At 51.8% G+C, this 20,387-nt stretch overlaps 1 protein-coding gene across 3 annotated transcripts in view; it reads left to right on the top strand.

The window, feature by feature from the left end:
- The window catches only part of LOC119966396 (cation channel sperm-associated protein 4-like), a 188,347-nt gene that overhangs the window by 91,101 nt on the left and 76,859 nt on the right, over nt 1-20,387 (top strand). For all 3 annotated transcript variants that reach the window (XM_038798007.1, XM_038797997.1, XM_038797988.1), the window contains exon 4: nt 18,830-18,931. In XM_038798007.1, coding sequence (XP_038653935.1) covers nt 18,830-18,931 — 102 coding nt within the window. The remainder of the gene's footprint in view (nt 1-18,829; nt 18,932-20,387) is intronic.

The following is a 20,387-nucleotide window of genomic DNA, read 5'->3' as shown; positions in this document are numbered from 1 at the left end:
TTTCTACTTGAAAGGGCAGTGTCTCATCTACTGCGTGCATCCCGGCCTTGGCTATGTCTGCTCTAATACGGGCGAAGGCATGTTGTGCCTCGGCCGCGAGGGGAAATTGAGTGGGCTGTATGAGTGGGTGGGCCTTGTCTGCATAGTTTGGGACCCACTGGGCGTAGTAGGAGAAGTACCCAAGGCAGCGTTTGAGGGCCTTGGGGCAGTGGGGGAGGGGAAGCTCCATGAGGGGGCGTGTGCGGTCGGGATCAGGCCCCAGAAGTCCGTTCTGGACTACATGGCCGAGGATGGCTAAGTGGGTCGTGCTGAACACACACTTCTCTTTATTATACGTAAGGTTGAGAAGAGTGGCGGTGCGGAGGAATTTAGGGAGGTTGGCATCGTGGTCCTGCTGGTCATGGCTGCAGATGGTGACATTATCTAAGTACGGAAACGTGACCCGCAAACCGTACCGGTCGACCATTCGGTCCATCTCCCTTTGGAATACCGAGACCCCGTTAGTGACGCCGAAGGGAACCCAAGAAAGTGATAGAGCCGACCGTCCGCCTCGAAGGCAGTGTATGGACGGTCCGATTTACGGATGGGGAGCTGGTGGTAGGCGGATTTCAGGTCAATTGTTGAGAAGACCCGGTACTGCGCAATCTGGTTGACCATATCAGATATGCGTGGGACGGGGTACGCGTCGAGCCGCGTGTACGGATTGATGGTCTGGCTGTAGTCCACGACCATCCTGTGTTTCTCCCCAGTTTTTACTACTACCACTTGGGCTCTCCAGGGGCTGTTGCTGGCCTCGATGATACCCTCCCGAAGCAGCCGCTGGACCTCGGACCTGATGAAGGCCTTGTCCTGGGCGCTGTACCGTCTGCTCCTGGTGGCGACGGGTTTGCAATCCGCAGTTAGATTGGCAAAGAGGGAGGGAGGGGTCAACCTTGAGGGTCGCGAGGCCGCAAACGGTGAGTGGAAGTAGGGGCCTGCCGAATTTGAGGGTGAGGCTCTGGAGATTGCACTGGAAATCCAGGCCCAGCAATAGTGCAGCGCAGAGGTTGGGGAGGACGTAGAGACGGAAACCGCTGAATTCTACGCCCTGGACAGAGAGTGACCGTACAGAACCCTCGGATCGGGACAGAGTGGGAGCCGGAGGCCAGGGAGATCCATTGATTGGCGGGGTGGACCGCGAGGGAGCAGCGCCTTACCGTATCCGGGTGTATCCAGCAGGCAAGAGGTCACGTGGCTGTTGATTTTCACCATTGTCGAAGCGGTGGCCAGGTTGTGTGGACGAGACGAGCTGCGGGTAGTCGTCAGAGGTTTCGGATGGAGAGCGTCGGTGACCCAGATCGTGGGATGTAGTTGGCGTTCCAGCCCTGTGGGGAAGACAAGATGGCGGCGTCCGGAGGTCCTGTGGGGAACAAAATGCGGGGGCGGGTCAAGATGGCGGCACCTATGGGACACACGTTGGTGGCGCTGGGCCGCACGTGGACTGAGGGTGGGGAGATGGCGCACCCACTGACCGCACGTGGCCCCGGGAGGAGAGGATGGCGGCGCCCACTGGCCGCACGTGGCCCCGGAAGGAGAAGATGGTGCCCACTGTGCATTCGGCGCGGGGGGGGGGCGATAGCGGGCGCGATAGCGACTGCGTGGGTCTGACACACAGCTGCGAAGTGGCCCTTTTTACTGCAGGACTTGCAAGTGGCGGCGCGGGCTGGGCAGCGTTGGCGGGGGTGCTTCTGTTGACTGCAGAAGTAGCAGCGGGGACCCCTGGGGTGCGCGGATTGGCGGGCGGCGCAGGCATATTGAGTCGGTCGGGCCCCAGCCGGGGGGGGTCATTTGCGGGGTCCAGGAGAGGTAGGATGGGTGGGCCGAGCGGCGAGGGGAGTAGGCCTGGACATTATGGGATGTGATCGTCATGGAGAGCGCTAAGGATTTTGTCTCCGCTAGGTCGAGCGTGGCCCCTTCCAGCAGTCATTGTCGGATGGGGTCCGACGCAATCCCCGTTAAGAATGCATCACGCATGAGGAGATTAGAATGTTCGGTGGCCGTAACGGCCTGACAGTCACGGTCCCGGACGAGTGGGATTAGAGCCCGCCAGAAATCTTTGATGGACTCACCAGAGAGTTCAGAGCGAGTGGCGAGTACGTGCCTGGCGAAGATCGTGTTCGCTTTCTGCGCATAGTTTTCTTTTAGGGGTGCCATCGCTTCCGCGTAACTCGGGGCGTCCTGGATCAACGGGAACACGTTGGGGCTCAACCTGGAGTACAGGACCTGTATCTTCTGAGCCTCCGTCGGCATGGGGGTCGCAGCGTTGATGTAAGCCTCAAAACAAGCTAGCCAGTGATTAAAGTCCTTTCTGGCGTCGGGCGAGTGCGGATCCAGCTGCAGGCGATATGGTTTGATTCTGATATCCATTTCGTTGAAAATCTGACTGCAATAAATTGATGCACGATCAATTGCACAAAAGACTCAGATTGGGTACAACTGTGGCTTTATTGCAGTCAGATGTGTGGCCTCCTACTGCAGCTGGCGAAATGGCAGATCAATGGAGGACACGCATATTTATACGGCTCCTTGTGGGTGGAGCTAGCCGGCAGGGGCTACCGGCGAACCTGTAGTACAGGTCCTACCTTACATCCCCTAATACAGGTGTACACAGTGGTTCACCACACTAGCCTACCTGCTAACATGGCATGGTGGCCCCTACTCGAGGCAACCCCCACCCCATCACCCGTTGCCTGCAATTCCCCAAGATCAGTTGAACACACTGATCCAATCCACACCCAAACACAGTAAATACAACAATCTGCCTGGCATACACACACATTCCCCATACTGGCATCTCCAAAGTTCAATTTCGTCGCATGTCCCCCAGTCCAAGGTGTCTCATAAATTTACTCGCCTCCTCCAGCTCATCAAAATATAATTCCTGATTCTGGTGGGTGACACACAGACGAGCAGGATAAAACAACCCCAAACGTCATTTCTTTCTTGTCGAGGGCCTCTTTGACTCTGTTGAACCCAGCCTGTCGCTTGGCCAACTCCGCATCCAAGTCCTGGTAGATATTCAAGTCCTAGTATATACTCGCTACGTTTCCTTCCCAGGAGCACTCATGTCCTTCACCCACCCCAGAATCTTCTCTATATCCAGAAAACAGTACAAACGTACCACCATTACCCTTGGCTGCTCCTCAAACCCCAGAGCTCTCGATCCACCTCGACTATCAAAGACCATCCCCCCCACCAAATTCTTGAACGTATTGGCCACATACTTTGCGGCCTACATTCCCTGGATCCCCTCAGACAGTCCCACAATCCGGAGATTTTGCCTCCTAGAGCGATTCTCCACATCCTGCACCTTCTCCCTCAGCCGCTTCTGGCCCTTGCACCACGAGCACCATCTCTGCCTCCATTGAAGCCAACTGGTTCTTATGATCCACCACTGACACCTCCACCTTCTGGAGTGCCAAACTCTGCGTCTCCAGCCTTTGCTCCTCTCTCTCGCTAGCCGCCCTGATTGGCTCCGCCACCGTAGCCAGGTCCACCAAGGCCTCTTGCCCCTGCTGTTGGAACCTTTGTTTAGAGAGTCCACCAGTTGCTCAGTGGTCCACTGCGGGGGTTGAGGAGCAGCCGAGGGCAGTGGTGGCAACAACGCCCAAGAGCCCTCCACTATCTTTCCCTCTGTCGCAGTTCGAAAGTCCCTTCGGCCAGACTGCTGGCCCTTGGTCGCTGCACTCTTCGTTTGATAAGCCATGAACTGGCCCTACTAGAGGAGAATTTCTCTCTCTCACTGTTTCATCAGCAAACGCCCTCTATATTGGGTGAAGTGGACCAAATAATTCCACTTTGAGCAGGAGCCATCAAATGTGCGACCACTCAATCCATGGCTGCCACTGGAATCCATGTAAATTTCTGTGTGGCAAGGAATATGAAGAATTCTCAAGGGAATCCTGCTCGAGGAGCCATTTTGAATGGGTGGCCTGATAGCGAAATATTGCAGCTGCCCTCACCACTGCTTTGCAAAGCAGCCCCCAGATTTTCTGGCGGGCACCCATCTCCCTGAAGTAAGGCAGTGACCCTCCACCATAGACCACCTAAATAGGGAGACCCCCAGGGACCCCCTAACTAATACCACCCCACACAGGGACCCCCTAGCTAAAGGAACCCTTTCCAGGAATGGACACATGGTGCTTCCAGGTTAGTGTTACTCCTGGAATTTCTTTTTTTCCAGCCCGTCTGGGAGCTATCAGCCCTCCCCTGACTGTGGCGGTGCTGGGCTGAATCCGCAGCTGCCACACCGAGTTCCCGACAGGTGAGACCATGAGAGACCCACGCCATCGGGAATTCGGCCAGTCGGGGACACAGCATCGGGATGCCGTCGATACGGCGTACTCTAGGAGTACGTCGCTTTGAAGGGGGCGGAGCATCGCAGAATCGGTGCCGCCACCAATTTCGGCGGAAAAGGGGATTCTCTGGCCGATCGTCGAACACCATTTCAGCGACTGGAGAATCCTGCCCAGGGTGTCTGACCCGCTAAGTGGATGTAAAGAGCTATTTGCATCCTCCTGGTGTGTGGGCATGAACCCCGATCCTGTCCCCAGCGAAGGGGGCCAGAGCATAGCGATCGGTTTGGCGCCTGCCGCGAACCTCGATTTCGGCCGGACGTTCAATTATGACCGCGATTCAGATCCTGCCACTGAGGCGTGGAAAATTTAGCCCATTATGAATCTGTTTAAAAACCAAAGAACTTATCCAACACTGTCTCATCAGAGCTTGGAGAGGTCGTTTTGGTCTTTCTGCAATTTTACACTCTTAAGATGTGGATGGTAAATTATGAGAACATACTACTGAAAGCTTGACTACTGAACATGTTGTTCAGTTAACAATGCTTTTTAATTCCAGAATGTGAACAAATCAGTTTGCATTTTTCCACTGTTTGAGCCTAATTGTAACAGTGCTTGTAAATGATAGATTATTTTCTCAAATTGCAAGCATTAGAATCATGTGAAAAATAGTGTAAAAGAATATATGATAAAAGGCAGATTAACATTAGTTTTGTGTTTCTTTTATGTGCAGTTTACATGTCTCCAAAATGTGCTGGAAGTTTACAAAATCTTCAGAGAGCTACCCAAAATAGCTGATGCATGTTAGAAGCACTTCCTTTGTAATTGACTTCAATGGTAATGCCAGATTGTTTGTGCCATTTGCCAGAGATAGGCTGCTCTCTATAAGTTACGAGAGGACACGAGTTCAAAATGAAGGGTGGGAGGTTTAGGGAGGATTTGAGGAAAAACCTTTTTTACCCAGAGAATGGTGACAGTCTGGAATGCACTACCTGGGAGGGTGATAGAGGCAGGATGCCTCACATCTGTTAAAAGGTATCTGGATGAGCACTTGGCACGTCATACTATTCAAGTCTATGGGCCAAGTGCTGGCAAATGGCAGGTGAGCAGGTCAGGGTCTTTTATGCTTGCAGACTCGATGGGCCGAAGGGCCTCTTCTGCACTAGTATTCTGTGAGGTGTGAATGGTGTAGGTTGCAGGGTCTGCAGCAATAAAGTGACCATTAAACTGTCAGATTGCTGTAAAAACCAAACTACTTTACTAAAGTCCATTGGAAAAGAAAACTTGCCATACATAGCCAGTCTGACATATATTTGACTTCCATTTCCCATCCAAAATGGCTCTTAACTACCCCCTGACATGACTTAGCAATCAAATAAGTTGTATCTTCACAACTAGATATGCGCAATGAGCTCAAGTTTTGCAATTACACCAATAACTAGTAGTTAGAGGGGTTATTTGGATTGGATTTGTTTATTGCCACGTGTACTGAGCTACAGTGAAAAGTATTTTTCTGCAAACAGCTCAAACAGATCATTAAGTACATGAAAATAAAATAAAAAGAAAATACATAATAGGGCAACACAAGGTACACAATGTAAATACATACACACCGACATTGGGTGAAGCAGACAGGGATGTAGTATTAATCAGGTCAGTAGGGGCTTAAGGTTTGTTCCTCACTCTTCATTAGCTGACCTCAGGCAGGGTAAAAGTTATGGAGCCTCAATTAGCTTCAGTTCTTCAAGTTTAGGTGGGCGTAAAAGATCCTGGGCCACAAAGAGTTACCCCTGTGTTTTGGCCAATATCTATTCCTTAATCAGCATCACAAAAAAAGATAATCTGATCAGTATCACATTACTGTTTGTCGGTGTCTTGCTGGGTGTAAATTGGCTGCTGCTTATGCTACATTACAACAGTGACTACACTTCAAAAGATTACTTCATTGGCTAAAAAGCACTTTAGGATGCCCTCCGGTCATAAAGTCTGTCTCTCTTTCTATATATATATATATATATGACGTATAGTGTAGCTGTTATAGGTGTGTGGATCTTATTGAAGAAAATTTTGGGCGAGAGCCTTTTGTTTTACTGATGGAAATAAGTTTGCTTTTAAAGTCACCACTTTGTGTTTCAGGTAGCATAAACTCGAAGGGTGCCAGAGAGATCAATGGACCACACCCCCTGCTGCAATCACAACTGAGACCCAAAAACTCTGGGCCCTGGTCTTTCATGGGTGTTTTTTGTGGCCCATTTGTAGATCCTTCTCCTAGTCAAACCCAGGATATCCACACAATACCTCTACCCTTTCCCAGAACAGGAAAATAGCCAACTTGTGGGGCAAGGCAGGTGGTCAAGATGCACCCTTATGACTTCCGGTGGTGGCCATGGAGGAGTAGATCGCACATTTGATAGCTCCCGCCTGTGACAGACTTTTGGACCTTTTTCTCCCGTTTTTTTCACTATTTTATTGAATAAATCGGTCATGAGTGAGACAGTGAGGAGAAATCCCCCTCCAGTGTATGGAGAATTGGACCAGAAGTGGCTGTGTGAGAAGACAAAATTCTACGAGGAAGACGAGAGCAGAGCTGGCAACGCGGGACAGCATAGCGGAGAAGTAGGGCCGCGGGGAGACGGCACAGTGGTCGACGGAGCAGCTGGTGAAGTTTTTTGAAGATTGCTTAGTCAAGCTTGAAAGGACACGCTGGATCCGATCAATGTTTCGATTGATCAGGTGGTGCAGAATCAAGAAACCTATGGACGTGCGATCCAGGAGGTGGAGAAAAAGGTGTCCGAGCACGAGGAATACCGAACCGTGCTGGAGACCAAGGTGGAGATGATGAATGACCGCCAGAAAAGAATGCAGGGGAAGTTGGAGGACCTGGAGAACAGGTCCAGAGGCAGAACCTGAGAATCGTCAGCCTCCCTGAAGGTAGTGAAGGATTGGATGCGAGGGCATATGTGACGAATATGCTGGAAGACGTTGATGGGGCTGAGGCATTCCCTCGGCCCCTGGAAGTGGTTAAAGCGCCCAGAGCCCTCGTGAAGAAGCCCTGACCAGGCTGATTACATGGAATATTAAGCGGGTTGAATGGGCCGGTCAAGAGGGCTCGCATGTTTGCGCATTTGAGGGGGCTGAAGGCCATGGCAATGTTACAAGAGACACATCTAAAGTTTATATACCAGACTAGATTGAGAAAGGGGTGGGTTGGCCAAGTATTCCAAGACCAGGGGGGTAGCAATTTTGATCAATAAACAGGTGTCATTTGTGGGAAGCTGGAGGGGGTGCGGGTGGTACTCGTGAACGTATTTGCTCCGCATTGGGACAATGTGGAATTTATGAGGCGAGTGTTAGGTGAGATCCCATACTTAGAGTCACATAACTTGATCATGGGGGGAGATTTTAACACAGTCATTGATCCTGAATTGGACCGGTCAAAATCCAGGACAGGGCGGAGGCCGGCTGCGGCAAAGGAATTGAAGGGGTTTATGGAACAGATGGGGGGGCTAGAACCATGGAGGTTTGCACGGCCAAGGGCGAAGGAGTTTTCTTTTTTTCTCCCATGTCCACAAGGTATACTCTCGCATCGACTTTTATGTTCTGAGTATAGCTCGAATACCGGGGGTGGTGGATACTCGGCAATCACAGTGCCGGATCATGCCCCACATTGGGTGGATCTATGGGTTAGTGTGGAGAGAGGACAATGCCTGCTATGGAGGCTGGATGTGGGGTTGTTAGCGGACGAAGCGATCTGTGGGCAGGTGAACAAGTCCATCCAAAACTACCTGGAAACAAATGATACGGGGGAGGTCTCTGCAGCAATGGTTTGGGAAGCTTTAAAGGCAGGCGTCAAGAGGGGAATTGATCTTGATACGGGCTCACAGAGAAAAGTTGGAACGGGCTGAGAGGAATAGGTTAGTGGAGGAGATACTCCAAGTGGACAGGAGATACTCGGAGGCCCCGGACGCGGGGCTACTGAGGGAGCGGCGGAGGTTACAGGTGGAGTTTGGTCAAGCAGAAGGTTAGCGCACCAGCTCAGAAAAAGGGAGGCGGCCAGGGAGATAGGGAGAGTAAAGAGTAGAGGTGGAATTACGGTCTGGACCTAGTGGAGGTGAATGAGGTGTTTAAGGACTTTCATAGTAAATTATATGAGTCGGACCCCCCGGCTGGGGTGGAGGTGATGAGGCAGTTTTTGGGTCAGTTGAAGTTCCCGAGGGTAGATGAGGATTTTGTGGAAGGGCTGGGAGCCCCAATTGAGATTGAGGAAATAATCAAGGGGCTGGAGGGCATGCAGTCGGGCAAGGCCCCGGGGCTGGTCGGCTACCCGGTGGAATTCTATTAGAAGTTTTCAGAGATCTTGAGCCCAATGCTGGTAAGGACATTTAATGAAGCAAGAGAGAAGGGAGTCCACCCCCCAACAATGTCGCAGGCCCCAATTTCATTGATCCTGAAACTGGAGAAGGATCCGGAGCAACACGGGTCATACAGGCCAATTTCTCTACTGAATGTGGACACCAAACTGCTGGCTAAGATACTGGCCACAAGGATAGAGGATTGTGTCCCAGGAGTGATAGGGTTAGACCAGGCTGGATTTGTAAAGGGCAGGCAATTCACAGCCAATGTTCAAAGGCTTTTAAATGTTATTATGATGCCCTCAGAAGGGGGGGAGATGGAGGTGGTGGTAGCGATGGATGCGGAGAAGGCTTTTGATCGGGTGGAGTGGGATTACCTGTGGGAGGCGCTGAGAAGGTTTTGGCTTGGGGAGGGCTTCATTGACTGGGTGCGGTTGCTCCATCAGGCACCAGTAGCGAGTGTGCGTACGAACCGGCTGAGGTCGGGGTATTTTAAACTACACAGAGGGACGAGCAGCAGCTCCCCGCTGCTGTTTGCTCTGACCATAGAGCCATTGGCCATGGCGTTAAGAGCCTTTAGGAACTGGAAAGGGTTAGTTCGGGGGGGGGGGGGGGGGGGGGGGGGGGGGAGCAGGTCTCGCTTTACGCAGATGACCTGCTCTTGTATATTTCAGACCTGTTGGAGGGGATGGGGGGAAGTTATGCAGATCCTCAGGGAATTTGGTGATTTTTCGTGGTATAAATTGAACATGGGGAAAAGCGAGATGTTTGCGATCCAGGCAAGAGGGCAGGAGAAGAGACTGGGAGAGCTGCCGCTTAGAATGGTAGGGAAGAGCTTTCGAGATCTGGGAATCCAGGTGGCCCGGGAATGGGAGGCACTGCACAAGTTAAACCTTTCCCGGTTGGTAGAACAAATGGAAGGGGGCTTTAAGAGATGGGACATGCTCCCGCTATCACTGGGGGGGGGGGGGGGGGGACAGACTGTGAAAATTACACTCCTCCCCAGATTTCTGTTTGTCTTTCAGTGTCTCCCCATCTTCATACCAAAGGCCTTTTTCAAGCGGGTGAATAAGGTTATTTCGGGCTTTGTGTGGGCGGGTAAAACTCCACAAATTAAGAAAGTGTTGCTGGAGCGCAGACGGGAGGAGGGTGGGTTGGCACTGCCGAACTTTGCAGTTACTACTGCGCAGCTAATGTAGCCATGATTAGGAAGTGGGTAATGAGGGAGGGGTCGGTGTGGGAGCGGATGGAGGCGGCGTCATGTAAAGACACCAGTTTGGGAACATTGGTAACGGCACCTCTGCCATTCTCGCCAGCCCGAAACTCCACAAGTCCGGTGGTAGTGGCGGCTCTTAGAATCTGGGGGCAGTGGAGGAGATATGAGAGAGTAGAGGGAGCATCGGTTTGGACCCCGATTTATAATAATCATTGGTTTGTACCGGGTCGGCTAAATGGTGGGTTCTGGAGATGGCCACGGGCAGGAATTAGGAGGATGGGGAATCTCTTTATAGACTGGAGCTTCCCCAGCTTGAAAGCCTTGGAGGATAAATTTGAATTGCCAGCAGGGAATGGGTTTGGTATCTGCAGGTGCAAGATTTCTTGAGAAGGCAGGTTCCGGCCTTCCCGCTGCTGCCGCCACGGGGGATACAGGACAGAGTTGTCTCCAGTACCTGGGTGGGAGAGGGGAAGGTATCAGATATTTACCAGGAACTTTTGGAATCGGAGGAAACCCCGGTGGAGGAGCTTAAGGAAAAGTGGGAAGATGAGCTTGGAAGAGAGATAGAGGCGGGTCTATGGGCAGATGCCCTAAGCAGGATAAATTCATCCTCATCATGTGCCAGGCTTAGTCTGATACAATTTAAGGTAGTCCACCGGGCACACATGATGGTGGCCCGAATGAGTACGTTTTTTGGGGTGGAGGACAGGTGTGTGGGAAGTCCAGCAAATCATGCCCACATGTTTTGGGCATGCCCGAAGCTTAGAGGGTGCTGGCAGGGTTTTGCTAAGGCAATGTCCACGGTACTCAAAACATGGGTGGTCCGGAGGTAGCGATCTTTGGAATGTCGGAAGAGCCGGGAGTCCAGGGGGCGAAAGAGGCCGACGTCTTGGCCTTTGTCTCCCTGGTAGCCCGGAGACGGACCTTATTAATGTGGAGGGACTCGAAGCCCCGAGTGTAGAGACCTGGGTTAGTGACATGGCTGGGTTTCTCAGTCTCAAAAATAAAGTTCGCCTTAAGAGGGTCAATGGTTGACGTTCGCACGAGGCGAAAGAATCTGAGGATCCTGGGCCTGGCGGAGGGGCTGGAGGGGTCGGATCTCCCGGCGTATGTGACCACGATGTTGAGCTCGTTGATGGGAGCGGGGTCCTTCCATTTGCCCCTGGAGCTCGAGGGAGCGCACAGAGTGATGGCCAGGAGGTCCAAGGCAGGTGAGCCCCCGAGGGCGGTGCTGGTGCGGTTCCACCGATTCAGTGACCGGGAGTGTGTGCTGCGCTGGGCCAAGAAAGAGACGAGCAGTAAATGGGAGAATTCGGTAGTGAGTATCTACCAGGACTGGAGTGCGGAAGTGGCTAAGCGGCGGGCCGGGTTCAACCGGACGAAGGCGGTGCTTCATGCTAAGCAGGTCAGGTTTGGAATGCTGCAGCCTGCGCGCCTGTGGGTGACATACAAGGACCGGCACCATTACTTCGAGTTCCCGGAGGAGGTGTGGGCCTTTGTACAGGCGGAGAAGCTGGACTTGAACTAGGGCCTGGGAACATACTTTGGCCGGCATTGTTTCCGCTGTGGCTGTTATGTTCCAACTGTTTCAACTTTTTCAACTTTGACATGTGTGTTATGTATGCTGGTTTTCTTTTTGCTCTGTTTATGGGTGGGTATGGTTGTGGGGTAGGTGGGGAGTGTTGGGGGTTAGTGTTCTATATGTTCTCTTCTGTACGGGGCTGGGGATTGAGGGGAAACTGGATTTTGGGGAACTGCGTCAGAAGGGTGGGGTGTGGCAGTGTGAAAGCGCGGGCTTTCCTCCGGTCTCCTGCGCTGCGGGGCAGGGGGGTGGAGCTTGCGATGGGGGCGGGGCCTCTACGGGTCTTTTTTCTCGCGCTGCAGCAATGCCAAGGAGGTGTGGCAAGAGGGGGATGACCCCAAGCCGGGAGGGGATAGGTTTTGGCGGGAGCTGCCGGGGTCAGCAGAAGTCAGCTGACTCACGGAAGTACCATGGAGGGTGCGTCGCGGCTAGGAGGGATCCTAGCCGGGGGGGGGGGGATACCGGGTTGCTGCTGGAACGACTAGGAAGGAGCCGATGGGGGCCGGGGGGGAAGAGGAGAGGCCCTATCGCCATGGGGAACGGGTCGAGCGGGGTGTGCTGGCCTGGGGCGAACATCTGCCAAGCTATGGCTAGTCGGCAGGGGAGGGGGGTGGGTTGCCCTCTGATCCGGCTGATTACCTGGAACGTGAGGGGGCTGAACGGGCCGGTTAAGAGAACCAGGGTGGTCTCCCATCTAAGGGGGTTTGAAGGCGGACGTGGCTATGCTCCAGGAGACCCACCTGAAGGTGGCGGACCAGGTCCGTCTGAGGAAGGGGTGGGTGGGGCAGGTTTATCATTCAGGATTGGACGCGAAGAACCGGGGGGTGGCGATTCTAGTGGGGAAGAGGGTGGCGTTTGAGGCGGCTGAGGTGGTGTCGGACAAGGAGGGCAGATATATCATGGTGAGGGGTAGGCTGCAGGGAGAGAAGGTGGTGCTGGTGAACGTATATGCCCCGAATTGGGATGATGCTGGCTTCATGAGGCGATTGTTGGGCCACATCCCGGACCTGGAGGCAGGGGGCCTGATCATGGGGGGAGATTTTAACACAGTGCTGGATCCCACACTGGACCGGTCCAGTTCAAGGACGGGTAGGAGACCGGCGGCGGCCAAAGTGCTGAGGGGATACATGGACCAGATGGGAGGGGTGGATCCCTGGAGGTTTGGGAGACCGAGAGCGCGGGAGTATTCCTTTTTCTCTCACGTCCATAGGGTTTATTCCCGGATAGACTTTTTTGTCCTGAGCAGGGGATTGATCCCGAGGGTGCAGGATGCCGAGTATTCGGCCATAGCGATTTCGGACCATGCCCCGCACTGGATTGATCTGGAGATGGGGGAGGCACGGGACCAGCGCCCGCTCTGGCGCCTGGATGTGGGGATGCTGGCGGAGGAGGAAGTGTGTAAGAGGGTTCGGAGAAGCATTGAGGGGTATCTGGATACCAATGATACGGGGGAGGTCCAGGTGGGGATGGTCTGGGAGGCTCTGAAAGCAGTGATCCGGGGGGAGCTGATCTCCATCCGGGCCCACAGGGAAAGGAGGGAGAGGAAGGAGAGGGAGAGACTGGTGGGAGAGCTTCTGGAGGTGGACAGGAGATATGCGTAGGCACCGGAGGAAGGGTTGCTGGGAGAACGGTGCAGGTTGCAGGTCAATTTTGACTTGTTGACCACCAGAAAGGCGGAGACACAGTGGAGGAGGGCGCAGGGCGCGGTATATGAGTATGGAGAGAAGGCGAGCAGGATGTTGGCGCATCAGCTCCGTAGGCGAGATGCGGCTAGGGAAATTGGGGAAGTGAAGGATGGGGGTGGAAATGTAGTGCAGAAGGGGACAGAAGTAAACGGGGTCTTTAGGGACTTTTACGAGGGTTTGTACCGGTCGGAACCTCCGAGGGGGAGAGAGGGGATGGAGAGCTTCATGAACAGGCTATGTTTCCCAAGGGTTCAAGAGAGGCTGGTTGAGTGGCTGGGGGCGCCGATAGAGTTGGAGGAGCTAGTCAGGGGGATCGGGCAAATGCAGTCAGGTAAGGCCCCGGGGCCGGACGGGTTCCCGGCAGAATTTTACAAAAAATATGCGGACCTGGTGGGTCCCCTGCTGGTGCGAACTTTCAATGAGGCGTGGGAGGGGGGGGCTTTTCCCCCGACGATGTCGCGGGCACTTATCTCTTTGATCCTAAAACGGGATAAGGACCCCTTGCAGTGCGGATCATATAGGCCTATCTCACTCCTTAACGTAGATGCTAAGTTGCTGGCGAAGATCCTGGCTACCAGGATGGAGGATTGTGTGCCAGAGGTAATTCATGAAGATCAGACAGGGTTTGTCAAGGGGCGGCAGCTCAACACGAATGTGCGGAGACTGCTCAATGTTATCATGATGCCGGCAGTGGAGGGGGAGGCGGAGATAGTGGTGGCGCTGGATGCAGAGAAGGCGTTTGATAGAGTTGAGTGGGGGGTACCTGTGGGAGGTGCTGGAGAGGTTTGGATTTGGGGAGGGATTCATCAAATGGGTGAGGCTGCTCTACGCGGCGCCGATGGCGAGTGTAGTCACAAATGGAAGGAGATCGGAGTATTTTAGGCTTTATCGTGGGACCAGGCAGGGGTGTCCCCTGTCCCCCCTGCTCTTTGCACTGGCGATTGAACCTCTGGCCATGGCGTTGAGGGAGTCAGGGAGGTGGAGGGGTCTGGTGCGGGGGGGGGGGGGGGGGAGGAGCACCGGGTATCGTTGTATGCGGACGACCTGCTGTTATATGTGGCGGACCCAGAGGGGGGAATGCCGGGGGTGATGGAACTGTTAGCGGAATTTGGGGGCTTCTCGGGCTATAAGCTGAACTTAGGAAAGAGCGAGGTATTTGTAGTGCACCCGGGAGATCAGGAGGAGGGAATTGGGAGGCTCCCCTTCAGGAGGGCAGTGAAGAGTTTCAGGTACCTGGGGGTGCAGGTGGCCAGGAGTTGGGGGGCTCTTCATAAGCTTAACTTCACCAGACTAGTGGAACAGATGGAGGAGAAATTTAAAAGGTGGGACATGGTGCCGCTATCGCTGGCGGGCAGAGTGCAATCCGTCAAAATGACGGTTCGCCCGAGGTTCTTGTTCCTCTTCCAGTGCTTGCTCATCTTCATCCCTAGGGCCTTTTTTAAAAGGGTGACCAGCAGCATCATGGGATTTGTTTGGGCGCATGGCACCCCGAAGGTGAAGAGGGTCTTCTTGGAGCGGAGTAGGGATGGGGGGGGCTGGCGTTGCCCAACCTCTCGGGGTACTACTGGGCGGCCAACGTGTCGATGGTGCGTAAGTGGGTGATGGAGGGGGAGGGGGCAGCATGGAAATGGATGGAGAGAGCGTCCTGTGGGGATACAAGCCTGGGGGCCCTGGTAACGGCGCCGTGGCCGCTCCCTCCCACGAGGTATACCACGAGTCCGGTGGTGGCGGCCACCCTCAAGATTTGGGGGCAGTGGAGGCGACATAGGGGAGAAGTGGGGGGCTCGATGGAGGCTCCGTTAAGGGGGAACCATAGGTTCGTCCCGGGGAACATGGATGGGGGATTTTGGGGATGGTATAGAGCGGGCATCAGACAGCTGAAGGACCTGTTTATTGACGGAAGGTTTGCGAGCCTGGGGGAGTTGGAGGAGAAATTTGGGCTCCCGCCGGGAAACATGTTTAGATATCTGCAGGTAAAGGCATTTGCTAGACGGCAGGTGGAGGGATTCCCTGCGCTCCCCGCGAAGGGGGTGAGTGACAGGGTGCTCTCGGGGGTCTGGGTCGGGGAGGGGAAGATATCTGATATCTACAAGCTTATGCAGGAGGTGGAAGAGGCGTCAATAGAGGAGCTGAAAACGAAGTGGGAGGGGGAACTGGGGGAACAGATCGAAGACGGGACATGGGCTGATGCCCTGGAGAGGGTAAATGATTCCTCCTCGTGTGCGCGGCTTAGCCTCATAAAAAGGTGCTGCATAGGGCCCACATGACTGGGACGAGGATGAGTAGGTTCTTTGGGGGTGAAGATAGGTGTGCCAGGTGCTCGGGGAGTCCAGCGAACCATGCCCATATGTTCTGGGCATGCCCGGCATTGGAGGAGTTCTGGAAGGGGGTGGCGAGGACGGTGTCAAGGGTGGTGGGATCCAGGGTCAAGCCAGGATGGGGGACTCGCGATCTATGGGGTTGGGGTAGAGCCGGGAGTGCAGGAGGTGAAAGAGGCCGGTGTGCTGGCCTTTGCGTCCCTAGTAGCCCGGCGAAGGATTTTGCTACAGTGGAAGGACGCGAGGCCCCCAAGCGTGGAGACCTGGATCAATGACATGGCGGGCTTCATTAAGCTTGAGAAGGTTAAATTCGCCCTGAGAGGATCGGTGCAAGGGTTCTTTAAACGGTGGCAACCTTTCCTCGACTTTCTGGCTCAACGATAGGGTACTGGGACAGTAGCAGCAGCAACCCGGGGGGGGGGGGGGGGGGGGGGGGACGTTGATTATGTTGGCTTATTTTATTAAATTTGATTTATCTAATTTTAATTTATGGTTAAGTTCTCTTGTTTTGGGGGGGGGGGTGGGGGGAGTGTGATACATGTGATGTTACGGTATGGGGGGAATTGTGGGTGTTATGGGACTGTTAGTTGCATATTACTGCTTTTTGCTATACTTGTTGTTATATTTTTATATGTTCTGTAAAAAATTCCAATAAAAATTATTTTTTTTTTTAAAAGAGGGTCAATGGTTCGGTTCACCCGGAGGTGGCAGCCGTTTGTCGACTTTCTCGGGGTAATTTAAAATGTCAGCAGAAGCAGAATTCCAAAGGGGGGGGGAGAAGAGAAGAGGGACAAATTATTGTTTTATGGTTGGGGTGTGTGAAAATTGTGATGGGGGTGGAAATGTTTATTGTACCATGTTCATGTCACTGTTATTGTTATTATTATAAAACTTGCAAATACACTAATAAAATATTTTTTAAAAAGATGTACCCTTACTGGTGTGGACAACTGTCAGTCACATGCAGATTAGGCACTTGTTACATCAATCAGCAAGAATTAGGCCTGTATGTCCTTTCCTATGGCATGACACCCCTACTCCATGTCACCTACCTCCCTCTTAATGTTTCTGAACAGATGTAACAGCAGGTAAGTGATAACCCATAATAGTTACCCCACCCCCACAATGACCATCATGCACAAGCACTAGGAGTGAATGGAAATGCACTTCGTATGCATCAGTCCAGATACCACTAATACCAGAACTGCATTGTCAGAATTAATGATGCCCAGTTTTCTACCACAGAATGATACCATCCTATATACGATAGTCATTTAAGCTATGTTGGAGGGTATTAAATATACCAGTCATACGAACTGGAGTCGCATGTAGATCAGACAATGTAGGACTGGCTAGTTCCCTTCCCTGGAGATTAGTGAACTATTTAGGGTTTTTCAAAAATTGTTAGCTTTCATGGTCAATTTTCTGGTACCAGTTTGCATATTAAAATAATGAGGAGCATCGATAAGGTAGATAGTCAGCAGCTTTTCTCAAAGGTAGAGCAGTCTAGAACTAGAGAGCATAGGTTTACAGTGAGAGGAGAGAGATACAAATGAGACCAGAGGGGAAATTTCTTCAGAGGGTGGTGAGCATCTGGAATGAGCTGCAGAGGCAGTGGTAGAGGCGGGTATCATTTTGTCCTTTAAAAAGCAGTTAGACAGTTACATGGGCATGGTGGGTATAGAGGGATATGGGCCAAATGCGGGCAAGCTTAGTGATAGAAACTGGGCGGCATGGACAAGCTGGGCCGAAGGGCCTGTTTCCATGCTGTAAACATCTATGACTCTACCCCAGATCACTAACTTGCTATGGCAGGATTTTTAATCATGACACTGCGTTGCCAATGCATTATTGTAACCAACAAATGTGTGCAATCTATTTTTTTGCAGTGCATGGCCCTTTTAATATTGCTTTGCAGGCCATTACAGATTGGTCACAACCAGCATACTATCATACGGAAAGTATGGGCACGATATTCCCAAAAAGGAACAAAGTCTCCAAGCGAGTGCATTTAGCCACGTGTTTCCTGGCACTCGCAGTGCCAAGAAACATATGGCTATTCGACGCGACTCGCTTTGAATAAGGGGACTGAATGGGGAACCCACAGCCAAGGCCAGACATAGCCCCGTTTTGTACAGTGGGGAGTTCTGCTCACCAGAACTCCCCATTGTAGTGAGATATTGGGACACCGTTTTTAAATGGCATCCTGATCTCCAAGGCCCTGAAAAGAATCCCAGATTCCGCCCCCACCCCCAACACACCCACACCAGGCAACCCTCGCCCAATGCACATGTGCAAAAATGCCAGCCTGGCACCACCCCTGCTAGGGTGGCACTGCCAGCTTTGCACCCTGGGAGTGTCAGGGTACCCAGGTGCTACCAGCAGTGCCAGGGTACCACTCTGACCAAAGGGTATGCAGCTGGAGGCCTTAAATCCCTTTGGAGACCCCCACGAGTGTCATTTTGTCTGGTCCCCATTTGTGGGACACCAAACAGCGCTCACCTTAAGCCCCCAAGGTGAAGGGATTGAATCCCAAAGCCTCTGGTACCTCGGGAATTTGCACATTAGAGTAAGGCTTACTGCCTCTCTCTAATATGCAGATTTACTATAAGGTGATGCTGTCCATTGTGGGCGGGATTCCCCCTTGCAATCTCGCGAAGCATTCCGAGCGGGGTACATCCCGGGTGTGGGGTCTCCCGGCTTTCACCGGCCATGCTGCGAGATGCATTTCCGGCATAGCGTGGCTAGAGGATCACACCCTGTGTTCCTATTTGGAGGCTCGAGTCCCATTACTGAAATTCTCTCTCTAAACTCCTCCACCGCTCCGAAATTCTCTCTCTAAACTCCTCCACCGCTCCACTCATTTTTCTTTAAAACTCCTTTTTCACTCACAAAATTACCTTGGCTCTGTGTCTATCTTTCCTCACTCCACTGTGAAGTGCCTTGGGATAGTGTCTACATTACAGGCACTATATAATGTCAGGTGGTCTTGATGTTATTAGCTAATTCAGGAACAACCCTGAGACCTTCAGTGAACTGTTTGTTCAACAGAGATCTGGCTCCAGTTTGGAACATCAGCTCCATTTAAATTGTGCGGTGACTGAAAATTGTGCCATAGAACCGGCTTTGCTGGCATGGATTCAGTAAGTTGTCTAATTCTACCGATCTTTTGTTTGAAATTTTTTATTGAAGCAAATTATTGTTGCTTATAGTTATCATTGCACTCTTGAATAAAACTTAAAGTAAGGTGGGTCCATTGAAAATCGCTCCTGGTAGGCCTGCCTCATAACATTGGGTGTTCCTGTGGGCTCCTTACTTTGTTATTTCTTTTCCTCCACACAGAGCTATGCTATGTTCTTTGCGATATTTGAACAAATATTGGTGACGATTTTTCTCTGGGAAATGTTGCTGAAATGGTACTACGGCTTCTGGATATTCTGGAAGGTAAATATTAGCTGTGTTGTGGCAAAGCCATATACCGGTTCAGCAAAGGAAAAGGAGCTGGGACTGATTATTGATCAGTCAGCATGAAACTGTAACCAACAGCGATCATCATACCAAACTCATCCAATTATCAGTGTTAGATAAGTCATTTTAAACTTGTATAGGTCATGGTTTCAAATATTATGTGAGATTTTTAAATGGGCATTGATGTGCTGAAAAGGGTTGAGAAAAGATAGATTCTGGATATTGCAAAAGAGGAAAGACTTTAAACTTGTTTTCAATAGAGCGAAAAGATTAACAACAATATAGAGAAGTGGAGATGCAGGCCAGGATGAATATCCAAGAACTCTACTTAATTTTCTTTGGGAAACAAATAGCATGTTGCAAAACTTTCTATGCAAAATAGGTGAGTAGAGCCCCTGATAGGTTTGAGGGTTTGTTTGCTCAAATGGTCTTTCCTCCTTATGTCACTAGAATGCCTATGTATGTTCATTACTTTCTAGTTTGATTTTTCCAATACTGTACCGCCCTCACTGGTTCCTTGACGCCTGATTGACACAAACTTCAAAATTACATTCCTTACATTCTGTCCCACACTAATCCTTTCACTACCACCCCCTTTTCCATGAGCTTCATTGGCTCCATGACACAAAGCATCTTAATTCCGACAGAACTTGCCTACTCACTTAAAATTTCCTCCTCCGCCTCCCTTTTAGAAGGAAATTTTCCCAGGCAAGAGCTTACATGTGTGCAGGAGTTAAATCCCTAAAAGTGATGACATGATCCTGTCGTCCTAGAGTTTCTCTGGGATAAGATTGAAGGCAAGCAGAGAACCCCCAAGTAATTAAGCTGCCCAAGAAACAAATTAGGTATTGTTTTAACCCTCAGTTGTGGATTTCCCAACCATGGCACCTTTTTCCCAACCTGTTGACAACTCACTAAGGTCACCAACACGCGTGCCCAGAGGGCAGTGCTTCACTGAAACTGACAAACTGGGAAGGCTTTGATTAATGGAACTGAAGAGCTCCAGCCATGGGGAGATGAGTCTCCTTTTCAAAGAACTTTTCTCAGAGTATTATCACTGCCTGACAGGCGTTTGCCAATTCTTGGAAGGCATTTCACCTGTTCCGTTTCATCTCCACTTCCTTGTTGCCAACTCTCACCACAACATAGGAGTAGCTTATGCAGTTCCATCTATCATCTCTGATAAAGGACAACAGGAGAAACAATACCATTGCCATCAGCATCTTCAGCAGCTGGTACGAACACCAACAGGAAACCCAGCAGTTCTCTGCTCAGCCATATGCCCATCCGTAAGGCAAAGCTGATGGATACCGAGATCCAGTTTGAAGGAGGCAAGAGGGCTTGCACAAGCTTACAGCAAGAGGATTGGCTCTCCTGATGTGTGCGTACCAGTGCATTAGAAAGCTCAGATTTTTATTGCAGGTTATTGCTA

Source organism: Scyliorhinus canicula, chromosome 1, assembly GCF_902713615.1.
Source record: "Scyliorhinus canicula chromosome 1, sScyCan1.1, whole genome shotgun sequence".
Taxonomy (NCBI): domain Eukaryota; kingdom Metazoa; phylum Chordata; class Chondrichthyes; order Carcharhiniformes; family Scyliorhinidae; genus Scyliorhinus; species Scyliorhinus canicula.
Note: the sequence above shows the minus strand (reverse complement) of the source record. Positions and strands in the feature narration are given on the sequence as shown.